The sequence below is a fragment of the Clupea harengus genome, chromosome 8 (genome assembly GCF_900700415.2).
Source record: "Clupea harengus chromosome 8, Ch_v2.0.2, whole genome shotgun sequence".
Lineage (NCBI taxonomy): Eukaryota > Metazoa > Chordata > Actinopteri > Clupeiformes > Clupeidae > Clupea > Clupea harengus.
This window is the reverse complement of record NC_045159.1, coordinates 13632740-13645239: the sequence shown is the minus strand read 5'-3', so window position 1 is coordinate 13645239 and position 12500 is coordinate 13632740. Positions and strand designations below refer to the sequence as shown.

The following is a 12500-nucleotide window of genomic DNA, read 5'->3' as shown; positions in this document are numbered from 1 at the left end:
TATGAGGGAGAAGAGAAAGGTAGAGACAATGTAATTGTGTGTGTGTTTTGTTAAAGAATGTGAGAGGCAAAGGCATGGACGTGTGTGTGTGTGTGTGTGTGTGTGTGTGTGTGTGTGTGTGTGTGTGTGTGTGTGTGTGTGTGTGTGTGTGTGTGTGTGTGTGTGTGTGTGTGTGTGTGTGTGTGTGTGTGTGTGACAGAAAACAAGAGAGGAAGAGGGATGTTGAGAGACAGAGAGGAGTGAGATAAAAAAGAGGAGGGGAGAGTGACAGATGGATGAAAAAGAGAGAAAACAGGAAAGGGCAGAAGGCGCAAAAGAGAGAGAGAGAGAGAGAGAGAGAGAGAGAGAGAGAGGCCCAGCTCTTTTCTTAGCATCAGCTCACATCAGTGCAGCACATCTCTGCTTATCCTTCATCAGCACCTATCAGAGAAACGGAGGGGCAGGAACGAAAGAGGTGAGGAAGCAACCAGACACCTCCTCTCTCTCTCCTCTCCCCTCTCCTCCTCTCAGAGGAAGGGGAAAGCACCTCCCTAGTTCACCTCCCCCAGGTTTACACTGTCACTGAAGCCTTCAGAGCGGTGAAACATTGATTACGTCTGTTTGTTTATTTATCCAAAGACCTTTACAATGTCTGTTCAAACTTTGAGCAAATTTAGGGCACCCTGGGATTATATTTCAATTCTTCTTCTTCTTCTTTTGGCAACAACAGCACTAAATGTTTGAGAGTGACAGATATTTATCTTTGTGAAGATTTTTGGAAGTGGAACATCAGAAGCCCGAAGTGCCAAAAGTGTCGCTCCTATCTCTCTTCATCAGTTTATCTCTTTATCTCTCCTTCTCAGTTTCTCTCCCTGGTGAGGTACGGTGTGGGAGCGAGCTGCACTGTTAATGCAATGGCGCCGTTAGCCACGTCTGCTAGTGAGATGCGTTACTGAAACTTTAATGAAGAACCGAAGTGGTTGTTGATGTTTCAATAAAAGGCACATTAAAGTGTCTCCAGGTCTCACCTCTCATTCGCTCCGTGTATTGTTCTTCACCTCCCTTTTTTGAGATGCATATTTACTGTATTCCCTCTCTTTCTCTGTCTGTCTCTCCCTCTTCTCCCCCCGTTTTTCTGTCTACATATTAAAACTAACCCTCTCCTTCTCAGTCTCCGTGGACTAAGCAGTGATTCTGTCTTTTAGAGAACAAGTGGAGGAGAGGGACTCCTGTTTTACATGAAGACGGAGCGAGTAAGGGGGTGGGGTGGTGGTGGTGGTGGTGGCGGTAAGTGTGTGTGTGTGTGTGTGTGTGTGTGTGTGTGTGTGTGTGTGTGTGTGTGTGTGTGTGTGTGTGTGCGTGGAGGGGGGTGTGTGTGTGGGTTAAGGCGGGAGTGGGAGGAGAAGAGGGGTGGTGGTGGTTGGGGGGCATCCTAATTCCTGCTGTTTGCTCAGTCCCCCGGAGCAACAGGGCCTTCTGATGTTTCTGTCAACAGCAATCCAGGAAACCAAACGCCAAAACAAAACCCACTAACACGCGCTTCACATTTGTGCCATTTGCTCTCTCTCATTACCTCTCTCTGTGTGTCTCTCTCTCTCTCTCGCTCCCTCCCCTTCTCTGTACTCCTCCGTTCGTGCAGCTGCGAACGAGGGAATCGCTCAAAGAAGAGGAGGAGAAGAAAAGACAAGGAGTACGGTGGGGTGGGGGGGGGGACAAAACAAAACAGGAAAAAAAAGAAAACTGTCAGTCCCCTGTGAACACTTCCCAATTTTTCTCCCTCGGCAGGACAGATCTCTCTGCAACAGAGCAACTATCAGACGCCATTAAATCACCAGCACTCGCTCCTCCGGGGTGACTAATTGTAGCATTAGGTGGAAATAACAGCGTAAATTGCTGGTAATAATTAAACGACAACTCTGATCAAAATCTGTTAAGGCGCAGTCGAAAATGTGCTCTTACTCCAAGTAACTGCTGCCTCGCGTACCCCTGCGTTTGGCACACATGTTCAATGCCAAGAGATGCCTACTATTATTAGTGCATTTACTAATTAAATTCTTTGGAAAGACTATTTTTTTTCATTTTTTTCTTTCAACTGAATTCCCTGTAGTTGTCTAAAATGATTCACAACCAGATTAAGACAAATGGCATGCTACTGTGATGTATCTTTACCCCATCTATCCTCGTGGACAAAACAATAATGTCAACAATGACAAATGATTAGAATGATATTAAAATAAATAAAAAATAGGGCCCTGTGAAATCCATTTCATTTTTTGCAGGATGCCCTGTTTTCCGTTTTATTCTTTCTACATTTGGTTTTATCAATTATATTATCCTCAAATCATGTCAAAAAGGTACTCAGGACATAGGCTACTGTGCTTGTATACTGATTTATTATCTGTCTAGGTGATAGACCTATGTTGTAACAGGGTAGGCAGTGTAGGATAGCAATGCTAATATAACTCTACAAATACAGTTTCATTTACTATCATTTTCAATTGAATTTTCATAGAATGAAAACATTGCAGACGTATTTAAGGGGAGATTACCTTCCAGTTCCCAGGTACATGACCGGTACTGAGTCAGTAAGCCACTTGTGTTATGATAGTCTCCATGTGCATTCCAAGTCTTATGGTCATTCTAAGAATATTCCGATGCTACCCCAATGTCTAGTTTAAGTCTCCCATGTTTAGTCTCCAACCACAAGTGACTGTGTTTCCTGTTTGGTCCACAGCGCTTAGGGATGCGTCAGTTTGCCAGCACTGTGGCAAACTCTGTCTTAATTTGAAAACCACAGAATGCCAGAGTACTGATATAATGAGATTTACCGAGTTGGGTTTTCATTAACTTTGACAAGCTATCTGACAACATCTTTAGGTCTGCAAATATGGGGTACGAGTGTGCTGTTCATGTGCGGTCGCACCACGACCGTCACAGTGTGCCTGTCTCACTAACGCTGGCATAAATGTTGCCTATGATGCCGATGAATGTACTTCTCTCCTGTCATTTTATTCCGGAATTTCAAATTCCAGGCAATTCCGCGTTTAACTGTGATTTCTGTTTTACGTACTAAATTCCACCAATACGTCCGAGTTTTTCGCATCGCGGACACCATAGGTCCCTAATAATGATATATAAATAGTGGTGACGACAATGATGATGATATTTAAGATGACGACAGATATTATACAGGCCGTTCCGTGCGTACAGTTCTCTAATACATCTCCGAGAGGCCAGAGAGTCTGTCTCTCCTCCGGTGCCTGTGGTGTGAGCGACCTCCCTCCCTCATGCATACATAACGGTGCGGTTTGTCTGTAGCAGTGGGGAAAAAAACACTGAGCCTCTCTTGAACAGATCAGCAGGATGTCCCATTAACTTAATGCAGGGGCTTTCAGGAATACTGTCCCCCCCACCACACACACACACACACACACACACACACACACACACACCACCACCCCGCCAAGCCCATGCCATCATGTACAGCAGAGGTGCATGAGAAAATGAACTGAAGCCTGAATCTCAAAAACAAGGCCACACACACACACGCACACACACACACACACACACACACACACACACACACACACACACACACACACAGAGAGAGAGAGAGAGAGAGAGAGAGAGAGAGAGAGAGACACACACACACACACACACAGAGCATCCCCACAGTTCTCTCACCGTGCAATTCAATTGAATTGGTTTACCAATTAAATTAAATTAATTTGATTGAGGGGAATGTTATCCTGTTTCACGGCCAGTGACAGTAATGTTTGCAGAGGTGCTGTGAAATGCTTGGCACATTTCAAAGGAATCAAATGTGTCCATTACCTAATGCACATGCCTCTTGCAATACAAGGAGCCTGCAAGCGACAGGATTTGTTCCACCATCAGACAGGCAGGAGGTCTTATATGCAGTAAAAAATGAAAATGCACCTTGTGATCAATTGACAACTGCAGATAACACACACACACACACACACACACACGCGCACACACACACACACACACACACACACACACACACACACACACACACAGAGACACACGCAAACACACACACACACACACACAAACACACGCACACACGCACATCAAAATCAAATGATTAAAAACATGTGAATACTGAAAAAAATGGACAGTTAGAGCAAAGATAATTAAAGCTAAAGGCTACAGTTCTGCAGATTACACAGACATACCAGATAGAGATTTGGGTGAATGCAGATGCATACTGAATAAGAAAGGGTGGGCAGGGGGCCGAGGGCGGGAGGACACACACACATACACACACACACACACACACACACACACACACACACATAATAACACGCGTCATCTGAAATCAATCAGTCCCATCGCTAACTGACTGCTCCGGGCTCACGGCTGTTTGGATCAATAGCCAAGCTGGCCATTGTGAGGGCTAAATTGCCACTACCATCAGCAATCCGGTGAGGGAAGGAGACTGAAGGAAGACAACTGGGTGCCCGCCTGCAGTCTGCTGGAAGCAGCTGACCACATGCACTGCCAGAGAAAAACACTCACACACACACACACACACACACACACACACACACACAGCACATGCCTTTGTGTGTGTGTGCATGTGTGTGTGCGGATGTTTGTGTATATACATACAAATAGTAAGAAACAATGACTGGAGATAATAGTAAACTGATAAAAAAAAAAGTTAAATGAAGAATGCACATTCGATAGAGGAGAGCTTTCAAAAAACAGTATGACAAAGAGAGAGAGAGAGAGAGAGAGAGAGAACAAATACATGTGTGAGAAAGCGCAACAGAAATCCAATAGTTTAACCTCTGTTTGAGACGCAGCCGTGGCCACTGAAGGACAGAGGGTGAAAATCAATAGGAGCTGATTTGCAGAAGGAGGAGGAGTGGGAGGAGAGGAGAGATGAGCAGCGAGGGGAGAACAGAAAAGGGAAAAAGGCAGACCACAGAGAGAGAGCAAGGGGGAAAAAAAACAGAAAGGGAGGGACACAGAGCAAAAAAAAACAGGGACGTCACTAGCCTGGTACCACACGAACCCAAAACTTAAACAGTATGCTGGTACATTTTGCTGCATAATTAATGTGTGAGAGAAAATAGAGTCTCATGTTTGGGAGGGGTGGTTGGGGTGAGTGTTAAGGTGTCCTTCTCTGTCTATTTGTCCAAGGTAGGTAACCCGCTCAAGGTTGTGTAATAAAGCCAAAGCAAGTCGGACAGCTGTGCGGTGAAGGCCTCACTCTGACCACAAAGCTAGCAGCTGTGGCTCTTAGCATTCTTCTCTTGAAAGAGGCTCATTCAAGAATCTATGTGGTCCGATTGTGGCAAAGATCCAACTCTCTCTGGGTTGGTGATGCGAGACGCTCGTATCCCTGAGGTTTAGAGTTCGGGCCCAGAGGAAAGGGATGAGAGCCACCATATGCATCCCAGGTGATGGTTCCCCTCAGGTGGAGAGGAGAGGAGGGGCAGGCAGGCAAGGGCAGAAAAGAGAGGAAGGCAGGGTGTGTGTGTGTGGGGGGGGGGAGCAGAGAGAGAGGCTGGCTCACCTGTGTGGGAGAGCAGGCCGGGGGAGAGCAGGCCGTGGACACCATGGGGCAGCAGCCTGGATGTGTCCTGCATCGTCACCCCCAGAGAGCGCTTGGGAGGGCGACCGGGCCTGGAGCTGAGGGAGCGAGAGAGAGAGAGAGAGAGGGATAGAGAGAAAGAGAGAAAATGAAATATGACGATTAATATGACAAATAAGACATATTTCACAGTTCACACCACTGCAATTTATATTACCAGTAAACAAAGATCCCTGTGTTCATAGTACTGTAAGCAATGTTTGTAAATGCTTTAAAGGAAGTGTGAGGAAGAGACAGACAGAGTGAGAGAGAGAAACAGAGTAAGGAGCCATGTTTTATCTCTGTAGCAGAAAAAATGTAGATGGCAAATGTAGAATTGTTCTGTGAAGGCCAACGCTAAGTCCCTAAAGTAGAGTGCTTCATAATGTACTGATTCACTGACACAGGAGAAAAATAGGTATAACGTAATGTTAGATGAATCAGTGTTGAATACCAACCAATGAAAACTGTTCTCCATTACAGAATAATACAGTCATTCTACCCCCCACAAACAGACACATGCATTGTCTCATTCTCTTTGTCACTGGCCTACATGCAATTGTGCAGTACAAACACACAGACACACACACACATACACACAGAGAGACACGGTTTCCTGCTCTGTGTGCTATAACATAAATACAAGCTATTGTAATACCCATCACACTCCCCCGCCTTAAAGCACACACACACACACACACGCACACACAGAGTCACACACAATCCCACACACACGCACACACATAGTCACACACGGTTTCCCCCACTCTCTCACACACACACAGATGCATGTGGTATGGTTGTAGGTATTAGGCAGTGGCAGGTAGTCTGAGATCCAGCAGAGATATAACACACAGGAGACCCAGGATACAAATGTGGCCCCCTGGAACGCCAGATAGTGATCAGCTCCAAAAAAGCATATGCCTTGAAGTCTCATATTCCTACAGGACCCAATCTGATAAGGCCCTGACGACGGGCAGGCATATTGTTTTCACATCTCTTTTTCTCTCTCTCTCCTTACCATTGTACTGTCTCCCTCTCTCTCTCTCTCTCTCTCTCTCTCTCTCTCTCTCTCGCTCTGTGTGTGTGTGTGTGTGTGTGTGTGTGTGTGTGTGTGTGTGTGTGTGTGTGTGTGTGTGTGTGTGTGTGTGTGTGTGTTGTACATGTGTACATGTGTAAAAGTTAAGTGATGAGATTCCTGCCCCCAAGGGGGTGGGAAGTGAGAAACACGCAAAAACTTTCCTCAAGTTATGCAACAATACCCCACACCTCCTCCCAGGCCTACACACACACAAACACACACACACACATACACACCCTTGCTTAATCACTCTGTCACGCCGACACATACACACGAATACACACACACACACACACACATCCTGAATTAATTCCTCTGTCACACTCACACACATACAGTACATACATGATACATACACACATTTCTCACACAAATACACACAAATGCAGACACACACAAAGAGGACACTGTGTCATGACCTACCATCCACATTAGATGATGCATGCACATATATACATCACATGTACACAATGGACAAACATGCAACCAAACAGAAACACACATCTACACACTTTCTAACACACATGCATATACATACTGTATATACTGACTCAAAGAGGCCACTACAAAGATAAAACAGATAAGACAAGAATTTTCTTTTCTTTTCTTCAGATGGACAGCCATGGTAGTGCAGTTTAATACAGAGGCAGAAGGCCAAAATGGCTGCCTCAGAGTCCGAGCAAACAAGGGTGGATGTGTCATTAAAAAAAATCAACATGTGACCATGTTTCATCTACTTATTTTGTCAGACGTCAATAAAAAACAGCATTCAGTTGATGTTCATAAACAAGACTGAGCATTAAGTTGAATCTAAAAAAAAAACTTAAGTTTTCATCACACACTCTGTGGTTTATGGGGCATCTGTAAGCCTTTACAATCCTTTGATGTCAATCTGAATCTATTCTTAAAAGGGTTTTGGATCTATATAAAAGCATTCATTTGAAGCATTTTAATCTACCAGGCATCTCCTATTATACTCTTCCTCGATAGGACTGCTTAGATTACACAATAATCAAACCACCAGGTGACCTTTGCCATGTTCCACAGTCTAAAAAATGTGTCATGAAATACTGGGGTAAGTACATGATGATTGGAAGAGGGTTTAACTTCCATTTAACTCTATACAGAGTTAAATCTATTCCATTTAACTCTATACTGTACATCTGAATCCACACTGTACTGCCTGAACGAGCAACCACAGGCAGTCCTGGAGTAAAACGACTCCATTACGCGCAATATCTGCTATTGAGTGGCCAGCCATTTCAATCGATGATAAACTCCCCGTGAACCCACACCGTGCTTCAAGTGGCCGGGTTCTTCTTCGGGACAAACCTCCGCACCACCTCCCCTGGCGTCACTGCTGACTGTCAACAGCTCAAAGTGGACCGATGAAAATGCACAGCACTCGCGACTGTCACTTTTTACTAATCCAATTAAAAACTATGAACAGTCAAGCGTGTGAAACAGAGTGGAGATTGGTGGTGGTGGTGGGGGGGGGGGGGGGGGGGAGGGGAAAAAGCTCAATCAACATTAATCACTTTTGCTGCTGTAGCCAGTCCGTAACTCAAGACCGCTCAATGGTGTTAACTGTAGTGTTAACTGTAGCGTGTCCAAGATGGCAGCGGCTATAGCACTCAACAAAACATGCGCCAACATCCCAACTGTTGTCAAGACAATCAAGAAAGAAGAAATCATTGGAAAGCTAATTAGTTTGTTTAGCTGTTTATTTCAAGTTGTAAATCTAGGTTTGATACATAAAGTTCTTAGAAAACATACTGTGAAGTAGTCATGGGTATTGAACTTCATTTCATCTATTAATCCATTAACTCTTATTTAATTGTATAATACAAAGAGACTATGGAGTCTTATTTCTGAAATTTAAAATAATAGGCCTACATACCAATTTAAGTGCAGCTAAAATGACTTTTCAGGGTAGATTAACCTTTCCCCTTCAAATTAATGTTATAAACTCGAAATGAGTTTAAAACTTAAAATGCCTGCTGCGTGGTGGTCTTGAAAAACAATCAATTACCAACATTTTCCTATAACGTGTCAACATTTCCGGAGAGGAAACCAAATTAAAAAACAAGCTGGCGGGGCAGAGCAAGGCTCTGTCGGGTCAGCCCAGGATCGGAGCCGAGCGTCCCCGTATCCCACCTCCGCGCCGGCTGGCCCAGGGTGGAAACCTGAGGACGGCCACTGGAAGCCCTTTCAGCGGCATAACCAGACGTTTCCGCTGCCGACGTCTAAAAAGAGGAGGAGGAAAGGCAGCTCTTCCCCTCCGTCCTGAGTGTTTTTACTTTCCATCCACTCGGGCTGCTAGTGGAGGCACGAGGCAACCAGCACAATATCTTTTGTTTCAGGCTCTTAACACACAGCAGCGTCAGAGTCCGCCGGGCTTCTCTCTGTGTGTTCCTGCACGGGGCGAGCCCTTGCAGTGTGTGTGTGTGTTTGTGTGTGTGTGTGTGTGTGTGTGTGTGTGTGTGTGTGTGTGTGTGTGTGTGTGTGAGAGAGATAAAAAAAAATATAATAATAATAATCGCCCTGTGGAGTCGTTAGAACAGAACTCTTTTTCCATGAGGTGATTGTAACCGTACAGACCGCTCTCAAGCCCGCCAGGGACAGTCATTTTCTTATTTAGCTCCACTCTGCCTGGGTATTGTTGGCCTTCAAGAAGCTCCTTCCTCGTGCAGGACAGGTGCTTCCTTAAAGTAAATGATCCTCTCATCCAAGAATGGCATTAAGTGGACAGATTGAGTATTTTAGGTGCACATCATCTTTTACACAATCTCTGTGGAAATTAGGGCTCTAGACTTGTTGACTCTGTTTTTTCCCAGTGTAACATACTTTACTGGATTTGTTTGAGGCATTTAAGGCATCTCTGGGGCTTTTTTAGAGGCAAATAATGTTTTTAAATGAGTAGTAATTATTTTCAAATATTACATAGGTGTAAGTGTAAGTGTGAGCATGAGTGTGTGTGAGTGTGTGTGTGTGTGTGTGTGTGTGTGTGTGTGTGTGTGTGTGTGTGTGTGTGTGTGTGTGTGTGTGTGTGTGTGTGTAAACACATGAGTGGGAGAGTGCGTGTGAGTGTGAGTGAGTGTCTGTGTGTGTGTGTGTGTGTGTGTGTGTGTGTGTGAGTGTCTGTGTGTGTGTCTAAGTGTGAGAGTGAGTACTGAGAGTGTGTGTACTGCACTGGGCCCACTCCACAAACAAGACAGACCAGCAGGCAGACTGGGAGACTGCACAAGTCCCCTTTCTCCACACACCACCAAAATAACACACACACACACAAACACACACACGCGCGCGCACGCACACACACACAAACCCAGATTTGGCGAGTCCCGTTGGGCAGACAGAACAGATGGCAGCGAAAAGTCATTCACACGTTGCCGCACGCTCTTCCCCCCTCGCCAACGGAAGAAAAAACCCTGTCAGTGCACTCGCCGCCACCAATCACTCCCCGCAAATCCCCAGCGACAGTGCTGCCGGGGCGGGGAGACGCTACTAAAGTGGGTTACTAAGCACTTTTCATTCCCGGCGAGTTTCACAAATGTGCCCTTGTCATCTTTTAAACGGGCCTTATTAAATATTCATGTGCCGAAGACACCTGCACGCCTCTGCCTCCCTATCGCTCGCTCTCACTATCGAAACAATGCGGGATTGGTGCAGAGAGGGCGGGGCGGGGTTTTTGGGGAAGGCTGACACCCCCCCTCCCATCCCCCTCCTAGGAAGTAGCTCCAGTCCAGAAGGAATGGGCGGGACTTTGAGTCAGTCCGTGGCACGCTCACGCCTCAAGTTTCCCCCCACAGAAGGATGTTGTGACTGATCTCAGATTTGTTTGACTCTGTGTTCTCCGCTAAGTCACTGAATACACTACAAGACTAAGTGGCAGTGCTGGTTGCTGGTCTTAGCCTCGCCAACAGCCACTGCAGGGGCAGACAATGTGCCAAAATTGTGCAACGCTGGTTATTGTTTTTGAGAAGAATAACAGACTGAGTGATGGAGGGGAGGATAGGGATATGGGTTGGTAAGTCAGGAAAACTTTGGACAGAGTGAGAGTGGGGTGGGGGTGGGGGTGGGGGGTGGTGGGGTGAAGGGGCTGAGTTGGTGCAGGGTGGGTGTAAGTTGGGTGTAAGGGTGGTGGTTGGGGGGGGGGGGGCAGGGGGGGGGGGGGGGCAAATCTGATTTAAAATTTTTAATGGGAAATGGTTTAAACAACAACAAAGCCAGCAGCCAGGGTGAAAAAAAGGAGAAAAAAAATGTACGAGTCAGGGTGCCTTTGAAGATATTTAATTAAAATCTAATCCTGCATTCTTAAAGGCTCACATAAATTAAGCTGTCAGTCAGGAGATTTATGCATTCACATTTGCATATTGCATACAATTCATCAATTACTCATGTTTGAAAGGCTCTCGTATCCCAGGGAGAGAAGCTGCCAGAGTGCCAACAGTGAGAGTGTGAGAGAGAGAGAGAGAGAAAGAGAGAGAGACACGGAGAAGAGAGAAAGTGAGGTGGGGCTTGCTGTGCCCACTGATGCCCAGGAGATGCCAGTCTCCATATGCCCGTGCATTCAACCAATACTGCTGAAAGCTCCACATCCCCACTGTGCTTGGAGCCAGAGGCTGGCTGGGCTTTGTCTGAAACAGCACTCCCTGCAGCAGACTGCATGTTACATTTCCCTCTTACAGGAGCCGGGGCTAAGGCGCTGTAAAACGCCAGTGCTGTGCTATATATTTCGAAGTACACTGAGTGTAAGTTGTCCGAATATTTATAACGACTTGTGCAAATATGAGCACAAAAGCATACGGCTACATGGCCTCCAAAATAAACTCAGAGAGAGTGCTGTCCGTTAGCTAGCGACATGCAGCGGATAACACCGCCAGAGTGGAAAAAAAGCCACCAGATATCGAGCAATGGCCCCTCATAATGACTTGGATTAGAGGGCGGGTTTGATATGAAAACGGGGATGATTTGCACTTTCATTTTGTCTGCATGGACAATAGGTCAGGATAAATGAGGGGATCTGTGCAATAACTGGGGAGGGAAAGTGAAAGATCGAGAGCACGGGGATTAGAAACTCCCCCGAGCATTAGCCTGGCTAAGCTAAAGGAGCGCCATCTCAATCTACTTGAGCATCTGCCATGTTTATGCAGTGCCATCACTGCTGGGAATGCCAACAACTTCCACTGGAAACAAGAGAGGAAGGCCAGACCTTTAATGCAGAAGTAACAATGGTTCATTGATCGCGTAAATAGCTGTTAAACTGTTAAACTGTAAATACACATTAAACTGAGTCCAGTCAATTGCCTTTAGACAAACTGCAGAAAGGTCCAGTGCTTGTGGGAAGAGTGCTTCAGGATTGACTCACGTAGGCATAACATAACTCCCTCGTTTTGAAGGAGTTCTTCCCGTTTTCCCCAAAGTTTTTGATTTCCAGGAGTCTCCTGATAGCATATCATTCAGTACTGACATGCTAAACCAATGATGACTCAACAAAACAGGTTGTCACTCACACTGAACAAAACACACACACACACACACACACACACACACACACACACACTCTCCTCACATCCGTAACTTAAGTAACCCACAGTCGCATTGCCAAGTGTTCAAAGTTAGAGGACAGACACAGAGTCGGACAGGAGAGAGGAATGAAGAGAAGGTAGAAGCAGAAAAAAAAGCAGAGCTGCAAGAAAGAGAAGGGGAACGTGCTGAGATGGGTAGCGAGGGGGGAAAGAGAGAAGAGAGAGAAGAGAGAGAGAGAGAGAGAGAGAGAGAGAGAGAGGGAGGGTGGGGGGGTGGAGAGGGCGTCCGCCAGTCCTCTGC

The 12500-nt window shown here is 45.9% G+C and overlaps 1 protein-coding gene across 5 annotated transcripts in view; it reads right to left on the bottom strand.

The window, feature by feature from the left end:
* The window catches only part of dacha (dachshund a), a 135791-nt gene that overhangs the window by 67581 nt on the left and 55710 nt on the right, over nucleotides 1-12500 (bottom strand). For all 5 annotated transcript variants that reach the window (XM_031571966.2, XM_031571967.2, XM_012822977.3 and 2 more), the window contains exon 2: nucleotides 5531-5646. In XM_031571966.2, the coding sequence (XP_031427826.1) occupies nucleotides 5531-5646 (116 nt within the window). The remainder of the gene's footprint in view (nucleotides 1-5530; nucleotides 5647-12500) is intronic.